The sequence below is a fragment of the Podarcis erhardii genome (assembly GCF_964252035.2).
Source record: "Podarcis erhardii genome assembly, chromosome: 7".
Taxonomy (NCBI): Eukaryota; Metazoa; Chordata; class Lepidosauria; order Squamata; family Lacertidae; genus Podarcis; species Podarcis erhardii.
Genome location: NC_138511.1, coordinates 63605256 through 63628661, shown reverse-complemented (window position 1 = coordinate 63628661; position 23406 = coordinate 63605256). Strand labels below are relative to the sequence as shown.

At 45.2% G+C, this 23406-nt stretch overlaps 1 protein-coding gene across 3 annotated transcripts in view; it reads left to right on the top strand.

Annotated features, from left to right (window-relative positions):
• LOC309347276 (angiopoietin-2-like) overlaps positions 1 to 17783 on the top strand; it is a 42845-nt gene extending 25062 nt beyond the window's left edge. For 2 of the 3 annotated variants that reach the window (XM_081871695.1, XM_081871694.1), the window contains exons 2-10: positions 3097 to 3365; positions 9229 to 9384; positions 9842 to 9963; positions 10552 to 10784; positions 11240 to 11364; positions 11945 to 12046; positions 15167 to 15333; positions 16528 to 16658; positions 16852 to 17783. In XM_081871695.1, the coding sequence (XP_081727821.1) occupies positions 3336 to 3365; positions 9229 to 9384; positions 9842 to 9963; positions 10552 to 10784; positions 11240 to 11364; positions 11945 to 12046; positions 15167 to 15333; positions 16528 to 16658; positions 16852 to 17021 (1236 nt within the window). In that variant the 5' untranslated portion in view covers positions 3097 to 3335 and the 3' untranslated portion in view covers positions 17022 to 17783. Of the gene's footprint in view, positions 1 to 2867; positions 3366 to 9228; positions 9385 to 9841; positions 9964 to 10551; positions 10785 to 11239; positions 11365 to 11944; positions 12047 to 15166; positions 15334 to 16527; positions 16659 to 16851 lie in introns of those variants that run through there. The other variant, XM_081871693.1, reaches the window with a different exon arrangement.
• Positions 17784 to 23406: the final 5623 nt, after the last annotated feature.

Genomic DNA, 23406 nt, shown 5'->3' with positions numbered 1-23406 from the left:
AATAAATAAATAAAATCACCAGAGCTCTTTAGTGCATCAAAGCCTATTGACCTAAAGCACTGGTTTTTCACCTTTGGGAGGGGTTCACGAGCCCCTCCAAGAATCTGATTAAAGCTTAGAAAAATACAGATACAAAATATTGCATACATTTTATTTTATTACATGGGTTGCACCCAGTTTATGGGTGCCTAATCATGGATCCCCTAGGGTTAAAAACTCCTGAACCAGAGTAAAGGAACATAGGCATAGAAGAGGCACAGAGAGGCGGAACAGAGAAAAGTGAGGAGTACAGAACAACAGCCACATGAGGCTTTGTGTGGGCACAATGTTGACATTGTGGTTTGATTCAGAAAGGGGGAAAATAACTGTGGTTTGCCTTGTTGTCCAGTCCCAATACAGAGTGGTTGCACACACCGCCCCCCAGCAAACACTGGTATCCACTGTGTTTTGTGGAGGCTAAGGACATAGATGTACAGTGGTACCTCAGGTTACATACGCTTCAGGTTACATACGCTTTAGGTTACAGACTCCGCTAACCCAGAAATAGTGCTTCAGGTTAAGAACTTTGCTTCAGGATGAGAACAGAAATCGTGCTCCGGCGGCGCGGCGGCAGCAGGAGGCCCCATTAGCTAAAGTGGTGCTTCAGGTTAAGAACAGTTTCAGGTTAAGAACAGACCTCTGGAACGAATTAAGTACTTAACCAGAGGCACTACTATCATGGGCACTACCCAATAGATCACCCTTCGCCAGGCCTTCCCTCACATTAAGTGCTGACAATTATTATTATTATTATTATTATTATTATTATTATTATTAATTTTATTTTATGGGGGAGGGCAATAAATAAGTCTGTTAGGTACTTCTGGAGCTCTAACCAGGAATCCCATGGCAAGTAAGTCTACCAGGACCCCCTGACAGGCGGGCACCCATCATAGGTTCCTTCACCCAAGACCCTTTCAGTCCTTAAGCCCCACCCACAGAGAAACCAACTACAGTCTGAAATGTGCATCCTCTTGCTCAGAAATTGGCATGTTTTACAGGTTTTGTGTGCACTGACACAAACAAAGGAACCTCTTCCATTTGGTCTAGCTTTTCCCCATCTCATTTTGGATGCAGGAGGCTGGGATTCCTCAGACCAGACCTATGCAGACAAGTGACGCTCAAACTGTTCATTCAAAGTTTCTTTAGTGACATGTAGAAGGGACCAACCAGCATTTATGCAACTGGGAAAGTGCAGGGATATCGAGAAGTTGTTGTGTTTAAAAAAGAATAAGAGAAAAGGGAGATACCGTAAATCACAGTCTGTGTGGGATTCCATGGAATGGAGCCATAAACATTTATTGGAACAAATACGCTCCTAATTAGCCTTGTAGGATAGAGCAGTAGATTTTCCCGAAACACAGTTTTAAAAAATGTTTGGGATTCTACTCAGAATGTCTCAACAAATGAAACTGATTTGTAAAAAATGTTACTAGAAAAAAAAGAGAGAGATTGAACATACTTTTGTAAACCAAGAAAATCTTTAACAAAAATACATTTTTTAAAAAAGAAAAAAGAAAGTTTTGGAGAACAAATTTCAAGTAAGAAAAAAGGGTTGGGCTGTTAAAGGGAAGTTCTATGTCTAGACAAAGCAGATGTGATGGGTATGTTTTGCAGTGGCTCTTGAATGTGAGTTGTGGACCATGCAGCTTCTGGGTAAAATCAAATGCAAGGTCTTTAGGAGGTCTCAGGTGACCTGCCAGGGCTGTTTTAAGGATTAAAGGAATGTACGTATGTTAGGTATAAAAGGTAAAGGTAAAGGTACCCCTGCCCGTACGGGCCAGTCTTGACAGACTCTAGGGTTGTGCGCTCATCTCACTCTAGAGGCCGGGAGCCAGCGCTGTCCGCAGACACTTCCGGGTCACATGGCCAGCGTGATGAAGCTGCATCTGGTGAGCCAGCGCAGCACACGGAACGCCATTTACCTTCCCGCTGGTAAGCGGTCCCTATTTATCTACTTGCACCCGAGGGTGCTTTCGAACTGCTAGGTTGGCAGGCGCTGGGACCGAACGATGGGAGCGCACCCCGCCGCGGGGATTCAAACCGCCGACCATGCAATCGGCAAGTCCTAGGCGCTGAGGTTTTACCCACAGTGCCACCCGCGTCCCTTACATGTTAGGTGAGCTAGCATTAAATGGGGTTTAAACTTGGGTTTATTGTGGACCCCCTCTAGCTGGGGACCTGGCCTGAAACAAGATATCCTTGCTCCATGTGTGATGTAAGTACAGCATCCCTGGGAGATAGCCATCCAGCCTCTGCTTAAATACCTCCAGGGAAGGAGAACCCCCTTTAGCCATTTGTTAACAGCCCCTTACTATCAAGAATATTCCCCTAATGTTTAGCTTCAATCTGCTTCCCTGATGTTTAGGGTTAATGCTTTTAGTCATGGTTCATGCACCTATCATGAAGGCTAAACGTTAATGCTAAGTTCTCCCATGCCAATTGTCCCTGCTTTGGGGAAATTTTCTTCCTGTGCTCCTGCTTTATCACTGAAGCAGGATTTCTTGTGCAGTCATATCCCAGGTGCCAATTTTGGAAACAGAAACTCTTGTTTCTTTCTCTTATCCAGCTGGCTGGCAGAGGGGGTGGTTGTGGACAGGAGTGCGCTGGAGAAAAGCAGAGAGATCCAAGCGCAATTGACTTTGGAGTGTACATTCTTGCGGTGTAATTATCTCATTAGAAGTGGAGCTTGACTCAGTGAGCAGAGAGACAAAGCATCTTTAAATGAAGCCAGGCTGTGTTCCAAAAACCTGTAGGGGGGCAAGAGAGGAGGGAGATGGTGGGAGGGTTTAAAAAACCATAATAATAAAACTTCCTGCAGTGGTCAGGAGGACGTGAGCCAGGGATTGGAGAAGCAATTGACGGGGCTTCCCTGCACGCAGACACGGAGTGCTTGAAGGCTGTCTCTTGTCACACTTCTTCAGAGGAAGGTGCAATAGGTCACAGCGTGGGACTGAAGGAGCTCAGATACACAGGAAAGCTTTCTGAGGCAGGACTGGAATATGAGGAGCTGGGGAGCACTGGCATATCTCTTCTTCTTCTTCCCTGTTTGGGCAGGGGTGAATCCAGTGGTTCTAGGACTTGGCCCCCATGTGAAGGGGAAGGATGTTCCTGCAAGGCACCTCCAGCACCAGCTGCAGCATGGCTCCTGCACCTACACTTTCCTGCTGCCAGAGCTTAGGGGCTGTGACTCGCCTGCTGCCGAATACCAGGTTTCCAACTCACTCCAGAGGGATGCTCCCTCCCTAGCCGAGGCCAAGTGGCCAGTAAAGAGGCTTCAGCAGCTGGAAAACATCATGGAAAATAACACCCAGTGGCTACAGAAGGTAAGACCAGGGGCTTGGATCTGCAAGGGACTGTCATGTCCTCCTAGGCTGTGCATACACCATACATTCAAAGCACATCCCACCACCCTAAGAATCCTGAGAACTGTAGTTTGTTGAGGGTGCTGGGAATTATAGCCCTGCAAGGGGGTAAACTACATTTTCCAGGATCCTTTCTGTGTGCTTTAAATATATTGTGTATATATGGCCTTAGATCAGTGGTTCCCAAACTTTTTTTGGCCATGCCTCACCTAAGTATCTCAAAAATCCTGATTCCCTCCACACACCCCGTGACATATAATTCTTATTATTCAAAAAGTGAACTCCTTTTCATGTAGAGGAAGCCTAAAAGGCCATTAACTGTTAATAACTCATTATGGGGTTTCCGTATAGCCTCCCATCCAGGCACCGACTGGACCTAGATCTACTTTGCTTCAGGAAGGTTGCAGCATCATACCTCCAGTCCCCTTGTGCAGCAGAATCAGGGGAGATCTATATAAGTCATCTGCAGAGATCCACAAAGAACACAGTCAGGTGGGGAGATCTCCTGTACAAGCTCCATTAGCATTAATGAATGCTGCATAAGAGACTGGCATAGCTGAGTGTGGTGTGAACATGCACCTAGAGTGTCACAATGTGACTAAAAGACTGAGTTGTGAATTGGAAAATCTCTTTGAATCTTGCTTTTGCCTTGAACTAGGAATGGGTGAATCCGTCAATTTCAATTTCATTTCGGTTTATCATTTTTTCACTCTTAAGTTCAGTTCTCTACAGTTTATGATTTTTTTAAAAAGGCTGCATGAATATCCACCAGCATTTTAGTATTTCTCCTAATATGCACATCTTTGTGTGCAATTTTGCCAAATATATATGTTTTTTACGAAGCAACTTCCCCTAATATAATGCATTTTTATGCACACTTTACTCTTCAGCCATGGATCAGGACCCACAGGCAGGTCACAAAGCCACACCAGGTGGGTCACAGCAAAGCTGTTGATGCCATGTTGGATTCTAGCTTAGGCTGACCAAAGAAGCGCAATGTGCATGTCTGGGCCAGAACACATTCTTCTCATCAGATGCTTTTTGTCAATTTCCACAAGTCTGCAATGTAGCAAGAGAAAGGCAGAATATCTATCATCTATCTATCTATCGCTATCTTTTTGGCCACCTACATTCTCACGCCTTTCTCCTGCCACACTGTGGGACTAGTTTTCATTTAGTAGTAAAGTTAAGGTAACAATATGTATATTGCTCTGGTTTTCCATTTTAGGGTTAAACAGCATGCATTATTAGCACAATTAAATCTAAATCAAAAGTATAAATGTGAATGCTTCACCTACAAAGCAACCTGCTGATCAAGGTACCGGGGCATACTAGGTATCCCCCCCCTCCAGTCAGTTGGCAACCCTAAACTAAAACAGTGGCGGATGTGACTCAGGAATACGCAGTAAGATGACCACAGTGACTCCTCTGCTTGTAACCTTATCCAACATTTTAACGATTAATCAAGAGCAGGCAGTTTCCCCACAGTGAGTGTGCATGTGCCTCTGTCATTTTCAAATTGCTTTATTGCTGCTCTTGTTCTTAAAATAACAGTGCAACTGGCTTTTCAGCTATGCACGTGCAGAACAGTGGTGGGGAAGAAGAATGACAGATGCAAAAAGGGGGGAGAGGGGGCAATGTACTTTAGGAATGCATTGCATGTACTGCTCTTTTTCCAGCCTAGCATTTTGATATGCATGTGGACATTTTCATGACTCTGTAATTATATAATTTTAAATATACTCTCTTGAAATGTCTCAGTACAGGCCTGGTAACTAGAAAGTGACCGTCCGGTGGCATTAATATCCTTAGATACCCATGTGGCAGTTGCTCTCCCTGCCAGAAAACTATTCTCCTTTGCTTCAGCTGTTTGAGGGCAGCAGGCAGAAGATGCTTTCTTCAGGATGAGAAAAAGGTTTAGGATGAAAGAGTGGTTACACATGAGCATTCCACATGGAGGTATCTACAGTATCAGCTATGGAGACCTGATTGCATGCATTGGGTTGACCCTGAGGTCTACAACCATCATATTTCTTTAAGAAGAGGGCAGGGAAGGGTGAAATGATTGTTGTATGTTCTGTCAGGACTGGCCCACTCATGAGGCAAGGTGAGGCGACTGCTTTGGGCAGCAGGATTCACAGGGGCACCAGATCCAGCCTAAAGGAACGCATTGCCTGCTGCTGCAATGGTATAACCAACGGCTACAGTGTACTCCTTGGAGGCTGGATCTGTTGTGTCATCAGCAGCCCGCACCCCAATGCCATCTCTACAGCAGCCTCTTGGGATATCCTAGGGATTGCATGCACTTAGCGAGAGGTTGATTTGATTCCCCCCTTGTTCCCAAAATAGATCTTTATCCCCCCGCCATGTTCATTCACTCCATATTCCCTGGTGGGGGGAGCATTTTGTGGTTTGCCTTGGGTGCCAAAATGTCTTTAGCCAGCCCTGGATTTTGCTCTGGCAATACCCCACTGGCAAGCGAAAGCTAAGATAGTCTTTGGGACCATTAGCAAATCTGGGTCCAGACAGCTCCCTAACTGCGCCCCCTCCGCAACCTCTGGCGCCAAGCCTGCTCTCTAATTACAAGTTTTTGGTCGGGCAGTCTTGTTTCCAAAGGACTCTACTTCCTGCCCTGTTTTATTTTGTGACACTCAGAACAATCTGTCCGCCCTATAATTCCTGCCCATTAGCCAGCACTGCAGTAACCAGTAGCCTTTAACTATAGAAATGAGAGAGCTTTGGGGGCCTTATTAGACAATGCTCTTAAAAACATTTGAAGGTTCCCGTTCTCTGGAGTTTATTGGAAAAGTCTTCCTCTTCATCAGGAAATCTTCTAGAATCAGTAGGAGGCTAGAGATAAAACAAATGTATTTGGGGGAGATATTCTGGAGCGAATCACGTACCTTGGCCATGTATGTTTCTAAGTTGTGTAGGAGGAACTGCTTTCACTGGAGATTAATTTTGCTACCTTAAAAAAGGAGCATGTTGTCATTTTAACATTCATTTTGACAGGTTTGAATCATAGGTTGCCTTTCTGTATGCTGCTCACCCCTTCTCAGTTCTGGCAATATTACTTTACACCTAACGCAGCAGTGGCTTGACTCCAGCTCCCATCAGCCTCAGCCAGGACAGTCAGGGATGATGGGAGCTGTAGTCTAACAGCATCGGTTGGGTCACAGCTTCTCTTCTGTTAAGAGGTGGGATCTGGATCAGCATTTCCTCAGCCAGTCTAAAACCAAAGCTATGGAAGGCTCCTGACTTTCATTCCACCAGCACTGAATTGGGTCTGGAAGCTAATAGGAAAAAGTGCAGATGAGCCAAAATAGGAAGGCTGCAGTCCATTGGTCTGCAAAGAGCTCCAAAAGGCTCTCCAAACTAAGGGTTTATCCACACATCAGTTCATCCTGTAAGTTATTCTGTCTGTCCCGTGATTTCTGGTCATGGGTCCAAGAGGTTTTAGTTTTGTCCCTCTGTTTTCCCCGGGAAAACCCCCTGTTCACTGCTGGACCAGAACAAATACCATTCCACGGAAACCCATTGATATCTGTTACAATTCAGCAGTAAACAGCAGGTTTTCCTGGGGAAAGCATTGGGGCAAAAAAACTCACTAAGATTTCTGGTCTTGTGCCTAGAAATCACGTGACAAACTAAAGTGTGGATGAGCTCTAATGAGCAACAAAATGGCAAATTACCGTATTTTTCGTCCCATAGGACGCTTGGTCCCATAGGACGTACCTAGTTTTTTTTGTGTGGGGGGGAAATAAAGGGGGAAATTTTTCCTTTATTTCTCCCCCAAAACCAGGTCGGGTCCCCGCTGTCCCCTGAGCTTGTGGGGCTGGCCGATGTCTGCCCGGCGCGAGGGGCGCTCTGCTTCAGAGCTCCCGCAGAGCTCCGTCGTGAATTCCTCACGGTGCTTTTTAGCGAAACGCTCAGAGTCCCAGGTTTTTCCAGTGCAGTCTTTTTAATGTGAGCTATATACAGGTATTTACAAAAACAGTCCATACAGAGTACCTGCTCCTTAAGGCAAATGAATACTCTCCACCACAGCACACCACACCACAGCACAACCACCACAACTACTGTTGAACAGGCTTTCCTTTTTAAAACAGGTGATAGCCAATCACATTAATCACATTCCTGCTGAGTCACTCTGACCCAGCACTTCACAGAGTATTGCATCAGCCTGTAGAAGCCTGCAGACTTACTCAGTATCCTGCGAATCCCAACACTCCCCACGCTGCGGATGTCTGCCCAGCGCAAGGGGCTCTCTGCTTCAGGGTGCCCTGCGCGCCGGGCGGCAGGCTGCTATCCGCCGTGTGGGATGCCCTGCAGGAACTCCTGCAGGGCTCCCCACGCTGCAGATGTCTGCCGGGCGTGCGGGGCGCTCTGCTTCAGGGCGCCCCGCAGCCTAGACAGCCCTGCGGGAACTCCCGCAGGGCTGCCTAGGCTGCGGATGTCTTCCTGAAGCCTGGAGAGTGAGAGGGGTCGGTGCGCACCGACCCCTCTCGTTCTCCAAGCTTCAGCGCAAGCCTGCATTCGCCCCAAAGGACGCACCCAGATTTCCCCTTCATTTTTGGAGGGGGAAAAGTGCGTCCTATGGGGCGAAAAATACGGTATGTTCAGTGTAGGTGTAAAATGATGCTCATATCTCACCCTTTTAGAATATATGGCATACAGTTCTAGTTGCCTCATCTCAAAAGGAGGTAAGGAAGTAGAAAATATAAGCTAAATGATCAGGGAATTAAGAACATATTTTGTATGAGAGAAGGCTAATGTATTTGGGGGTTTTTAATTGCGGGGGGAGACAACTGAGAGGCAACACAATAGAGGTTGACTGAATTATGGAATAGGTTGTGTGAAGAAAGGGAAGAAGAAGAATAATAGGAAGTCCAGTGGGGAGGGGGTGAATCTGGTGGGATGATCATGTTTGTACATGTGTTGGCCAAATCATCTGCATAAACAGAGAGGAAAGAAAAAAATATTATGCAAAGAGCTTCTGAGAACTGAAAGCCAAATATAAATCTCATTGTTTGCAAGGAAACATCTTTTAGTTTTAAAAAAATCAGACAACCATTGTTGAAAATAAGCCATGGGAAACTGTTTTCATGCTGATGATCTGAAACTGCTGTGCAGTCATACACATGTGCTGCTTTTGTTTTGGCAGAGAGGTTTATAGGGTGGTCATGTTGCTGATTATCAGGAACATAGTTTCCAGGTGCCAAAATGTACTTGTAAATATTGGTTAATATTTACACAAACTTGTAAATATTGGTTAATATTTTACACAATGGTTTGAAGAGTGAAGATGTGACATTAATTCTGCACACTTTTCTTATGCAAATAGCAGTAAGTCTGAGTTGGTCCCAGGACTGTGGGGCAAATAAGAAGGGGGAGTTTGACTCCACACTATAGCACCACATTTATAAGCACAGGTCCGGGCCCAAGCGGTTGCTTTTTTGTCTCAGTGAAAACCCACATTTTATTGCTGAATTGGAGCGAACAGCAGTCAGGCTTTCCACAGGACACTTGCCTGCCCTAAGTAATTGCTAGACAAGTTGCTAGACGAAGCTTCAGGTAAATGAAAGAACAGGGGTGAACATCACAAATATAAGCTTAGAAAATTAAGCCCCACATTTTCAGCTATAAGCTAAGGTTGGCATAGATCTTCCATTGGTTTTAGGGAAGAAGAAAGCAACCTAGAAGTTGGTCTGCTTCCATGGTGCAGTCATGGTGCATGTGTGATGGAGTATTAAGTCCTCCTCCTAAGTACAAACTTTTATGATCTCTCTCTCTCCCCCCCCCCCGCCCACTCACTCATAAACAGCTGGAGAACTATATCCAGGATAGTGTGAGAATGGAAACATCTGACAACCACATCAGTGCTGTGCAGAATCACACAGCGGCCATGTTGGAAATTGGCACCAGCCTTCTGAACCAAACGGCTGAGCAGACTCGCAAGCTCACTGATGTAGAGATGCAGGTAAGCTGGGCGGCTATTTAGGGAAGACAGAGCAGAGAACTCTGAACCCCCCTTTTCTCCACTTCAGATCACTTGTGATTATTTTTTCAGGAGCCCTTGTATTTCTTGCCAACGTGGATTCTACAGGCAAGCAGTTGTTACAGACAATTAAATGGGCCATGGAGGTTGGTCCATTAGGGAAAATGGGGCACTGCCCCACCAAGCTCAGTCTGCCTCCAGCCACCCCCCCTCCACACCTCAACACCCCCTTACTCGCAACCAGTACGAGAGGTGACACTGGCTGGCTTCTTCCTCCTCATTGCTGCCTTTGTGAAATTCAGCAAGGTGGATGATGTGGACAAAACCTGAATTAGTTGGCTCCACCTATAATTTGCTCTGGCTCCGCCTACCTTTTGCCTCTCTACTTCCCTCCCTCACTGTTGAGCTGCTTGTTTTCCCTTCTACTCTCACCAACCAGGTTTTCACCCAGACCTCGCGGCTAGAAATCCAAGTACTGGAAAACTCCCTTTCTACCAACAAGCTTGAGAAACAGCTGCTGTTGCAGACTCAGGAGATCAGCAAACTTCAAGAGAGGAACAGGTCAGAGCTGTGCTTGCTTTGTGCAGAACAAATCAAGGCAAAGTAACAGAATCCATGTATGTTTGTGTAATTTTACTCTGGTTGCAGAATTTTTGATGTCTAGCTGTCAGGCCTGGCCATGTCATGTCATGAGACACACTGAGCAACTTGCCTCAGGTGGCAGACTGGGATGGGCAGAAGCCTCTGCTGGACTGCCAGAATGAGCATGCCCCTTTGCCACTCACTGCTTGCCACTCAAGCTCCCATGATCAGCAGCTGCTTGGCAAGATACTGTTGAAACCTTGCAAGACTTATTAGCAGTGTCTGCGGTAAGTATCAGCTGATGACACTGTGAGGTGGGGTAGCAGGAGGGTCCTAGGTCGTCTCAGGTGAGAAAGAGCAGGCAAGTTGATATAGGAACAGGTGGTTCTTCAGCTATCTTGGTACCAAACCCCTGATCATGTATTTTGTATCTTTCGTAGATTGCTAACTACCTTGGGTACACTTTCTAAGACAGAAAGGTGGGGTATGAGTGTTTTAAAGGAAATAATACAATTAATATTGCTGGCCTGTATGTGGAGGATTCCCATTATCCTTTCCCTTCCCTAGCTTCCTAGAGAAGAAGGTCCTGGCTATGGAGGGGAAACGTGAGGAAGAGCTTCAAGGCCTCAGGTCTGAGAAACAGGAAATGCAGAGGTTGCTGTCCAAGCAGGTGGACCTCGTTGGGCATCTGGAACAGCGTCTGGGCGCTGCCCTGGTCAACAACACAGTCCTCCAGAGACAGCAGGCCTCCCTGGCAGAGACTGTGAAGCGCTTGATAGGCTTGGTGTCCCAGTGCAACCGTAAGTAACTGTTTTCCCTGAAGTGATTTTTTCCCCCAGGGCAATCCTGCTCTACTTATTCAGTGCACTTTGGGGCTGGTGTCAAGGGCTGACATCTGGCCCACATCCCAGTAGGGAGCCTGTTGATGTGAGCTCCTGAGACCTGCTGCAGTGAGGAGGAGGCTACCTGAGGGTGTGTGTGTGTTGCCCAAGGGCACAGCTGAATGCTTCTGTCTGCACTCCTAAGATCCCTGGGAATCATCCACTGCAGACAAACATCTACAAGGAGATGGCTTCCTATCTGGTTGGCCACTGTGAAAGCAGGATACTGAATGAAATGGGCCTTTGGCCTGATCCAGCAGGGTTTTTCTTATGTTTTTAACTTTCTGAGTCTATGCCTACAAAAATGCATGCATGGGCATTGCACAGATTGAAGACGGCTATACTGAAAGCACCTCTTTGTCTGGCTCTTGCAGACATTTCTCACGTCCGCCCAGAAGAGCAGAAGACATTCAAGGACTGTGCAGCTGCATACAAATCAGGGTTCACCGCCAGTGGCATCTACACACTGCAGTTCCCCAACACTACGGCCACCGCAAAAGTGAGTGCAGGCATCAGGGCCTAGACACACTAAGAATGGGGGCCCTGTGGCCCATCAGATGTTGCCAGACTCTCAACTCCCATCAGCATCACCAACAGTCAGGGATGATGGAAGTTGTAGTCCAGCAACATCTAGAGGAACATCTAGGAAGTGGGTGGTGGATTGTGTTAAGGGATGCTCTGTTACTCCTTTGCACCTATAGATGGACAGTTCCAGGCAAAGAGTCCCTCTTAGGAAGAATTGTGTGCACACCCCTCTGAATTCCCTAGAATGTAGAAATCCTCCCTCCCTCCTGAAGCTCACTTTCCCACAGCACTTTTCTCCATATATCCTCCCTCTTAAAAAACAACAACACAACAACAACCAACCCCCAGGGCTCTGAAACTGGAAGTGAACCTGCACCTGCGAAACTCACAATCTGTGGGTTCTTTATCCAGCTCTGAATATGAGGTGTTAATGGATGGTGCAGAATTGGAAGAGTTGTTGTCCCTTAGAGCACAGCTGAGGAACCTCAGGCCCAGCTGCAGCTTCTGGACATTTGTGAAGTTTCCCTTCCATTAATGTACTGCACTCCTTGCAGGTCCTCTGCGACATGGAGACCAGTGGAGGCGGCTGGACTGTAATCCAGCACAGGACGGATGGTTCTGTCGACTTTCAGCGCACCTGGAAGGAATATAAACAGGTAAGGAAGCAGGTGGGCAGAGTAGTTTATCTCTTTTAAGGACCAGAGATATACTTGAATATTTTTTTTAAAAAAAAGAGTTTTAAATCTAGCAGAGGCAGGTTCACTTAATTGCTTATGCCTGTGGCAGCTGCTGATACGATCCTGTGCTCTTCCTTATGTCCATGACAAAACCTATTCCAGCACCTATTGCACAGAGAACGAGTCAGACTCCGATGCAGTGAAACCACCACAACTTCTGCAACTACTTTTTTATAGAATCATAGAATCGAGTCCAACCCCCTGCCAAGCAGGAAACACCATCAGAGCACTCCTGACATATGGTTGTCAAGCCTCTGCTTAAAGACCTCCAAAGAAGGAGACTCCACCACACTCCTTGGCAGCAAATTCCACTGTCGAACAGCTCTTACTGTCAGGAAGTTCTTCCTAATGTTTAGGTGGAATCTTTTTTCTTGTAGTTTGGAACCATTGCTCCGTGTCCGCTTCTCTGGAGCAGCAGAAAACAACCTTTCTCCCTCCTCTATGTGACATCCTTTTATATATTTGAACATGGCTATCATATCACCCCTTAACCTCCTCTTCTCCAGGCTAAACATGCCCAGCTCCCTTAGCCGTTCTTCATAAGGCATCGTTTCCAGGCCTTTGACCATTTTGGTTGCCCTCCTCTGGACACGTTCCAGTTTGTCAGTGTCCTTCTTGAACTGTGGTGCCCAGAACTGGACACAGTACTCCAGGTGAGGTCTGACCAGAGCAGAATACAGTGGCACTATTACTTCCCTTGATCTAGATGCAATACTCCTATTGATGCAGCCCAGAATTGCATTGGCTTTTTTAGCTGCCGCGTCACACTGTTGGCTCATGTCAAGTTTGTGGTCAACCAAGACTCCTAGATCCTTTTCACATGTACTGCTCTCAAGCCAGGTGTCACCCATCTTGTATTTGTGCCTCTCATTTTTTTTGCCCAAGTGCAATACTTTACATTTCTCCCTATTAAAATTCATCTTGTTTGTTTTGGCCCAGTTCTCTAATCTGTCAAGGTCGTTTTGAAGTGTGATCCTGTCCTCTGGGGTGTTAGCCACCCCTCCCAGTTTGGTGTCATCTGCAAATTTGATCAGGATGCCCTTGAGTCCATCATCCAAGTCGTTGATAAAGATGTTGAATAAGACCGGGCCCAAGACAGAACCCTGTGGCACCCCACTAGTCACTCTTCTCCAGGATGAAGAGGAACCATTGATGAGCACCCTTTGGGTTCGGTCAGTCAGCCAGTTACAAATCCACTGAGTGGTAGCATAGTCAAGTCCGCATTTTACCAGCTTCTTTACAAGAATATCATGGGGCACCTTGTCAAATGCCTTGCTGAAATCAAGGTAGGCTACATCCACTGCGTGGATGTCAGCTCCAATTGTGCAACTAATTTGTATACCAGATCTGTCTTTTCCCCTTTGAAGTGTCTCCTCCAATTTACTATGCTTATGGCAGCCATCAACATTTCTCATTGTCTTTCAAGTCCTGTCCACTGCTAGCCAGCCAGGGGTGTGTCTGTGTGGGTGTGCTCCAGCATAGTGGGGTAAGTGGTCATAAATCTCAGTGGGACTTGCCTAGGACAGCTTTGTAAATAAATTGGTGTTCAAATGGGCCTTCTTCCATTTCTCTTTGAAACTGTTTGAAGTGTGACTCTACTATTCCCAGTGAGTGGGCAGCAGCAGAGCAAGCCGATGAAGTGCCTGGGGCAGTGTACGTCCAGGGGTGGGGTGAGCCGAGGCAGGATGTTCCGTGGGGCCTCCGAGGAGTCTGCCTGCCTCCTCCCACCCAGCTGTCCTACAGCCAGTGTGCATAAGCCACTGCGTCTCTCCCAGGAAAGAACATGGTTCAGGTGCACTGCAGGCCCCACAGTAGGTGCCGCCCAGCATTTTGTCACCCCCCTTAATGGTGACACCCGGGGCGGCCCGCCCCCCACTGCACCCCCCTTCCTCCGCCCCTGGATGGGTAGTTCAGACAATGTTGGGGCCAGCAGGCAGGGATCGGTAGAGGGGGCTGAAAGCAGAGTTATTTGGATGATGATGAGTAAAATGAAAGTAATATTAAAAATAGGCTAGCCAACACAAAATGACAAATGAAGGTAATAGACAGGACAAAAGCGTAAGAAAAACCCTTTAATGGATAGAAAACCACATTGCCATCCTCAAAATTTGTAAAAAAAAAAAAAAAAAATGGAACAAACAACCCACCCACCCACCCACCAACTCCAGGTCTAAACTATTAAAGTCTAAACTATTAAAATACCAAAAGAATGAGTGGGCCTTTCAAGTTGAAGCAAGTTGTGAAGGAGAAAATAAATTACAGCAAGGTGTAATTGCATAAGGTGAACCGAAGAAAAACCCTTTGTTTGTTGAGAATACTGGTGCAGCAAGACCCTGGTGGGGTAATTACCTTAAGATTTACAATTAGTTCGGGGGGGGGGGAATTGAAGTGATCATTTACTAGCAAGGGTCATTTGCGAGTAGAATGAGAAATGAGCCGATTTTGCACTAGGAAATTCTGAAAGTGAGTGAAATAAAACTTTCCTGCAAGTTCAAACCCTAGTAAGGAGTAGGCTAGTTTCTCACAGAAAATGAGAAGAATAGAACCTGTACGTTTTGCTTCATATCTCAGGTTCTACAAATGCTAGAAACTATTTAAAAAGAAGCAGAGGCAGATTGCAAGTGGTGGCTTCTAACATTAGTAACTACCAAATGGAAACTTCTTGTTTGTTTTGGAGGAACATTTGGTCCTCTGAATCCCTACCTGCAATTTGAAGTGGTACAGTCCTGACACAGGTTCACCACCTTAGTAGAAGCCAACCAGGTTGATTACCAGCTGGGATTTCTCCCCCCCCCCTCCCCGCAATCTCTGCCATACCAGACCAGGCGGGCTCTGTAGCCTCGGCTGAGCCTTTATGTGGTTCATTTGTGAACTGCTTTCCCTAAAATATCTCTAAGCAATTTCAAAGTAAAAGCATGAATAAAAACAGTTAGAAACATTGTCTAAGAGGTGAGACAGTCTTCTGTAACTTCTGTGATGTGCTGTATCAGGACTCTATTAATCTGTGCTTCCTCTGACATTTCTGTGTTTTTCTTGCAGGGCTTTGGGTCCCCACCTGGAGAGCATTGGCTGGGCAATGATTTCATCCACTTACTCACCACACAAACTTCCTACTACCTTCATGTCAAACTCCAGGACTGGGAAAACAATGAGGCCTATGCCTTGTATGACCACTTCCATGTAGGGCCTGAGGAGCATAACTACCGGTGAGGAGCTTATTTCCTTGTGGTGCTAAAATAAGCACCTTATTCAGGCAGGGAACAGGCTCCATGGCTGCTGACTGGCCCTAGTCCATGAAGGTCAGTTGAAATTTCAGGCCTAGCACCACCACTAGTCCTACTCAGGAAGTACTCTGGAAAGGTCCAGCCCTGAATCCTACCAAACTTGCTGGACTCCAATTTAAAAATAAAACACAATTTTAAAAACCTCTTGGTGTTATTTCTTGGCGCTAGAACACCAGATTTTGTGTTTCAGCCCTCCAACCAAATAATGTATACACAAATGTTCATATTAGGGGCAAGTGTATTTTATTCAAAACTGTATTTTTAAAAAAGTTCATATTAGGAGAAATTTGCACTTAAGATGCTGGTGAATTTTCATGTGGACTAAAATACTAATAATCGCAAACTGTTAAGGAACTGTAGAGAACTGAATTAAGATTGGGGGAAATGAGAAACTGAAACTGTCCCGATTCGTCCATCCCTTGTCACATCTAATTTGGCCCTAAAACCACAGTGTAGGACTAAGAAAGAGGTTGGGATAAGGGTTTGGGCACACCTTACTAAATGGTCTGCTCTGGACCAAAAGCATTCAGCTCTGTTAACACTGATTTAGAACTACAGTGGTACCTCGCAAGACGAAAAACGTGTAAGACGAAAGAGTTTTCCGTTTTTTGAGTCGTTCCGCAAGACGAATTTCCCTATGGGCTTGCTTTGCAAGATGAAACGTCTTGCGAGTTCTTGCGAGTTTGTTTCCTTTTTCTTAAAGCCGCTAAGCCGTTAATAGCCGCTAAGCCGCTAAGCCGTTAATAGCCGCTAATAGCCGTGCTTCGCAAGACGAAAAAACCGCAAGATGAAGAGACTCGCGGAACGGATTAATTTCGTCTTGCGAAGCACCACTGTACTGAGAGCTGCTGGTAGCCATGCAAGTGCATGACCTCAGGTAAGAAAGAGAACTTCATGGATTGCAGGAAAACAGGGATACACATAGTGCAGAGATAAACAAAACGAGCAAACCGCTTGCTTATGAGACTGATGGCACAGCCCTACCACATTCAGACTTTTTGAAATAAACATTTCACCTAAGGCCAAGCAAGTATACCTTGTTTCATATTTCAGAGGAGAGGCAACCAACAGAGCATTGTAGCTGACAATGGTACGTTCCCCCTTTTGCCCCTGCAGGCTTTATGTCGGGAGATACAGTGGCACAGCTGGTCGCACGAGCAGCCTTAGTCCCTCAGGGACAGACTTCAGCACCAAGGACGTCGACAATGACCACTGTGCATGCAGGTGTGCACAGATGGCAGGTGGAGGTAATGAGCGGAAGGGGAGGGGAAGTGTGTGCCACACAACTCCTATATTGTGTTGCAAATCCATATGCCTCAGAGCACGGGTGACCAAACTGCTTGGAAGAGTGACTTGAGGGGGGAGTTGCTTCAGGGTTTATGGGCAGAGTACCCCAAGGTTCCCTGTTCTTTCTCTTTTTCCTCCTCCCTCTGTCTCCAGGATGGTGGTTTGACGCTTGTGGACCCTCCAACTTAAATGGCATTTATTACCCGCCCAGCCCTGGCATGAACAGGTACAATGGCATGAAGTGGCACTACTGGAAAGGCCCCAGTCACAGTCTGAAGGTGACCACCATGATGATCCGCCCTGTGGATTTCAGAGAAGAATAAGAGGAGCTCACCATGTGGCTGAGATGGACAGGCTCCAGCAAGATCAACTGAAACTCAAATGCAGCGTTGTGTCTCTCTCCAAACTTGTGCAATCTCAAAGGGGGAACTATGGGTGGGTGTACTTTCTGGGAGCCAAAGAACATCACTGTACTTGATATTGGTGGCCACAGGGGGCACTAACCACAGAAGAAGCACAAGGTATATATCCCAGATGCATCCTTGCCTGTCCTGTGTATATAAGAAACTCCTTTAAAGTCCAGAATCCTGAGGCTGAAAATGGCTTGACTTTTAACAGGAGGCCTGGGGAGGGTGTGTGTAAGAGAAAGCATTTATGGCTTGAAAATATTCAGGTGCTGCAGGAAGAGCTGAGCTAGACTTTCTGGAGTCAGGCAGAAACCTCTTCTGCGCTCTCTGTGGCTCCTGGTTTACACCTCCATGAGCAGGGTAAATTAGGATAATATGTCCATGTGTACTTAATAATTCAGTTTGGAGGACAATGCAATCACTGTTTTGTGTGCCTTTAACGGTAAGTTTGAACCTTTCTTACAAACTTGCCCCATGTATGGCTGGTAGATTTCTCAACCATCCCTTAGTGTTCTATGCAAAATGTTATTGACTCTCGCTGGCAGATGAAGGCAGAAGTTGAAGCGTTTAATTTTTTCTTACTCCACACTTAACTCTGTTGTGAATTGTGTGCTGATGTGTGAGTATGCACACGTATGTAATCTAACAAACAACTAAACAGTGCTAGATTCAAGTGGATTCTGCAACCTAAGAAGCTAAGAACATAAGAAGGGCTTTGCTGCCTGAGACTGAAGGTCCATCAAGTGCACCAGCCTGTTTCATACAGTGGCCACCTCGGGAACCTGGCAGGCAGGGCATGAAGGCAGAAGCCCCCTCCTTTTGCTGTGTTCCAGCATGTGATCCTCTTGGCTATATCGCCTCTGGAGTCATATAGCTATGCTCTTTAGTCATTGATAGCCTTCTCCCTTATGAATCTGTCTTGTCTCCTGTGCCATGAATTTAATTATGTGTTATGCGAAGAAGTTTTTTTGGAAGGTTGCCTCCCCACAATCTATTCTTGCCACATTCTGTCTCATCTCAGAAGCTAAGCAGGCCCAGATAGTGCCCAGATGGGGAGGATCACTTGAGAGTCCTGAGTAATATGGAGATATATTCTCTGTTCACTTTCTTCAAAGCATGCCTAATCTTATAAATATTATGTCCTCTTTTAGAACTTCCCCACCAACAACTATAAGCCCCAAATTCTGCAAACTTTCCTTTTTGGGAAAGAGCCTCCGTTTAGATCACGATAGCTGTCCTTTTCTGCACCAGTTCTCCTCTACAAAGGGGTGATCAGAATTGTGGCCAAACTACCTTACATCAAACCATTGTGATACTCAGCATTTGCTTTTTCCTTCAGCTGCAAAAATAAAATTAAAATGTAAAAATGTGCCTGAGAACTATCATCTGCAATTCAGATGAAATAAGATATTGGTGCTAAGGTTTCACCATTAAATGCTGAATAGCTTGCGGCAATAACTCTTGATTGAGATAGCTACACCCGTTCAGACTTGTAAATGTTTATAAAAAGAAAGCCGTCCAGCTCAGAGACATTAGAAGCTCGAGAGAACTTATGGGTATACAGAATGGCCTCTGGTTGAAGGATAATACATATTCTTTTGTAAACTGTTTATGAGTTTTCTGTTGAGTAAGTGGTATAAAAATTTTGTTAAATGAAATAGGGGGGGAAATATAATTTCTACCCCTCAAAAATTCTCTTGGCACTTCTGTAGCAGAGGAAATATTGCTTAGAAATCTCTGCACCCTCCACATTCCCACAACTACTACCTTTGCTCCCAGGGTCTGGTATGAATTAAAAGAACAAGTCATTGTTAAAGGCAGAAGCTGGTATGTCACACTAAATCGGGGTGGATAATCCCTAGTTTTGAGGACCTGATCAGAACCCAAGCAAATTTTGCTGCCTTGTCCTCCAGACCCAACCAATTTAGCTCACTGATGCAAAACAAATAATGGTTTGAAGTAGACACAGTAGCATTGGGGTGGGGAGAGCCCAGGGTCCCGATAGGGATGCAAATCCCCTTCTTTTGAGTCAAAGTAGTAAGATGGGGAGAAAACCAGAACCTGAACATACTGCCGTCACCTCGTTGGACATGTCACTTTGACAGCCTAGCAGTCCCACCAGCTGCCACTGCCAAAGGCCTATCTAGTCCATCCAGAATGGTGCTAAGGATAAGAGCAGACCAGTGAGAAAAATCACTATACTTCTACTGTACAGTGATTCCATCCCCAAAGATTTCCCTTTGTCCAAAGCCAATTGTTTGGGAAGCAACCACATGTCTGGAATCAAGTTTCAGCTCGATTCAAACTTCAGTGTATTGTAGAAGTTTGTTCCTATCTTAATTTCAATGCTTTTAAAAAAGAGATTTATTAGAGCCAGTAAAGAGGGTGGAGGAATATAATGGAGGCCAATAAAAATGCTATCAGGTTAGAGATTTGGAGATTCCTTTAATCTTCATCTGGCGACTAGCAGGCTTGGAGAAAGTATATACAGTATACAGTGATGGGGTTTGGTTTTTTGTGGTGGAGGAAATTGAGTTTGCATTATGACGATATGGTGTTAGACTGGTCTTAGACTGTATACTCTAGCTTAAAAGAAATATCTCCTAGCTAATCAGTATTTGATCACTAACCTGTTTTTATCTGCAGGTAGATATATTTTGGGTTGCATTTGCCTAGCTTCTACTTCTCTGAGTAGACATGTTGAAATTAGTGGGCATAAGTTAGTCATGCCCATTATTTTCAATGGGTCTATTCTGAGTAGAACTTAGTTGGATACACCCTTTCGTTTGGTTCTGTGGCTTCTTTATGACTGTTGTCATGATTCATTTGGTACGCTGCCTTAATGTCAAATAATCGAGGGCAGATTTAAATAAATAAATAAATAAATAAAGTAGAATAAAATCAAGGTGGTTGTCTTTTCTTTGAAGGTCTATGTGAAGGTGTCTTTTCTGAGGCTCTACGTGCAGGGAAGTGTAAGAATCGTGATGCTGAACCAGAGCAAAGTTCCATCTAGGGGTATAGCCCATCTTTGAGAGGAGCCAGCCAGAGGTCCCTGGGAAGATTACAAGCACAGCGTGGTTGTGATGGAATCTCCTATTGTTTGTTCCCAACATCTGGTACTCATATGTACACTGCCTCCCAATATCCCTCGCTATCTTGGCTAAGAAGTTGTCCATTCCTTCTTAAAAAGCCACTTAATAGGCACCGCAGACTCCTGTGGCAATTAATTGCAAAGAACAAGGTGGGGGGTACTTGCAGCCCTCTCAATGCTGTCAGACTCCAACTCCTATCAGCCCCAGCCAGCAAGGTCAATTGGGTCAAGGATGGTGGGAGTTGTTGTCCAGCCACATCTGGAATAGGTTCCCCACCCTCCATAGAGTAATTATGCACCATGTAGTTAGTTGTCTTCCCTTAACCTAGCATGCTTCTGGACCAGCCTTCCTCAACCTTGAATCCCCAGATGTTGTTGGACTGCAACATCCATCATCCCTGACCCCTTGCCCTGCTAGCTAGAGATGATGGAACTTGCAGCCCAACAACATCTGGGGACCCCATGATTGAGAAAGGCTGTTCTAGACTGTCACTATTTTGGGATGGGATTCAGTCCGGTTGTGCAATTATAGGTGATTGGGAGGCCTTGTAAAACAAGCCCACTCCTCTTAAATATAAGGATTTCTGCAGCAAGGAAAGTCATAGAAAAATGCACTGGAAAGTGTTGAATCTAACCTCCATGGAAACAAACCAGGATACTGTAAGTGCTTTGGAATGGGTCATCTGAAAACTTCCCTAGTGTCTAGCATAAAATCACCATGATTCCATTCCACATCTGGTTTTGATTGAAAAACACTGTTATTGTATTATTATTAATAGGAACGTTATAGTAGTTGTTACAGAATCTAGCTTTAAAAAAACAACAGTCCATCGCCAGTTTCTAGTTTATCTGATCATGGAAATAAATTGGAAAAGGCAAAATATTAAGATTTTGTGGTATGCCTGAGAGTATAGCGGGCCCAAGACATTTTACTGCCTAATACAGAACAGAAGCTGGAACCCCAAGCTCGCCCAAGCTAAGGTGCCTAGCACCACAACTGGCCATGTTATTTATTTTTTTAAAAAATAATTTTTATTAACCGGCCAATCAAATCAAATCAAATCAAATCACATCACATAAATTCCGAATTACAAAGCCAAATTTTAAATTTTGTTGAGGGAACCCATATTTCAAGATCCGAAGGGGGATTCTAATCATCTTCTTGCCACTGCGTTAATGTCCAAATCGGTCCAAACAAAGTTCATAATTCTATCCAGTCTTATCTTGCTGTTTCCACATCACATCTTGTTCATATATTTTCTCTTTTTTCTTTATGATCTCTTCTGATAGTCTCCTTAAGCCGATAAACACCAATAATAATCCTGTGTGAATTTTTCTGTTCCTCCAATCCTCCAATCGAGATGGTTTCCATATATCATTGCCTTCATAGATAACAGCACTCTTTCCATCATTAATTACAGAACTGTCGTTCTTAAGTCCCACTGAGGAGTTTCACCCACAATATAAAAACAGCTCTATTTCTCTATTTCTCCTCTCAGACTTAAGTCCTCCGACAGAACTTCCCAATATGGCGACGGAATTTTTAACTGCGTCATTCCAAAGCCCTTATACATTCCACGCACTTCTTAAAACATGCTTTGGTTCGAAAGTTTATCTCCACACAGCCTTAAATCCACAGCTTAAGTCCTTAAAACGGCATTTCTGACTTGTGAGGGGGGGGATTCTTGTTTAATCACATAAAGGAAAGAAAGGAAAGTTTTTTTTTTCCCTCCCCCATCACTCCCTTTGCCATACCGAGTCTTGGCGTATCTTCTCATGATTTATACTTGTTCCTCCGACTCGTCTTGTTTTATCAGAGATCTCTTCTGTTAGCAGTCTTTACTCCCCCTTCTTCCTTGAGATATGTGCATTTGCTTCATCCAAATTGTTTCTTTTGAAGTTCTTGCAGCTAGTGGCGCAGATCAGAGACGGCGTCCAGGAGCGCCGAAATCCCACAGGAGGGCATTGTGCCTAGTGCCCCCATCCCCACAAATTCGGGGGTGGTATAGGGCACAGCAGGCAAGGGCAGTCCACCACCACAATCCTGGGGGGTAGGGAGGCTATTTACTCCCATCACAGCCTCCAATTTACCTTGTGTGGGTCGGAGAGATGTTATTGTCAGCCATCTTCTGATGCGCCCCTAGTGGTCCCTCAACTGGCCATGTTATTTTGGCACTTGAGGCAGGAAATCCCACAAGCACCTCTTCATTGGAGTAAAAATAAAACAATACTATATTTAAAAACTATTAGCTGCCCTTTACAACACCCAAAATCTGCTGCTTGAGGTGGCTGCCTCACTAATGTGTGTAATGCTGGAGCTAGCCATGCCTCTTGATCTCCATGACTGAAAATAATATGCATACAAGTCTCAACTCTTCCTTTGAAAAAAATGTTCTATGTGACCATTTCACCTGAAAAAGAATCTTGTGTAACACAGAAACTTGCATTCTGTGGCCTCATTTCTGTTATATATGTAAAATATATTTTTTTGTGGAAAAAATACTAATAAGAGCCTGGATATGACCATCAGTTGATCCTATGAAATGAATGATTTCCTCACCCCTGTGAATTTCCCCTCTCAGGCGTTGATTTGCAAATGGATCATTGAGATCAGGTTTCTTGTTTTGTTTTTGAAACTCAGGGCCCCTCCAGACTTGTGGTTTATTGTGGAACATGTCCTGCACATTAACAGCGCATTAGTGGTGCCTTTATTTTGCTTCAGTTTGGTGATGCTTTCCCCAAACAGCTATTGTTGCTGCCTGGAGATGTTATAGTGGAGCAGAAATTAACCTAAATATTTGTCATATAAAAAGTTACAGGACTTCATCAGGAAGTTATTGGACATGCACTGATTGGAAAAGAAGCAGTGGGGCCACCCCTTTGCCTGCCCAAAGAGTATTGAAAGTGGGATCACATGTGACACTACCTGATAGCATCACAAGCCGAAACCGTCACACATGTGCAATGAAAACGACGTCTGGAGGGGCCCTCATTGGATTTCGGCAAACCAGATTTTTAAAAATTGCGGGGGGAAGTACACGGGCGGCATTTTAATGCCAACGATGTCGTGGGACCATCCCACACACATACACACCCCACAACCTTGCAGGCAAGAAGAGCACCGATCCGCTTGGAAGCAGTCCGGGCGATTCCCGGCGAAAGCTGGCCAGGTGCTCGCGCGTTCCCAAGAGCCAGTGCATGAGAAACGCG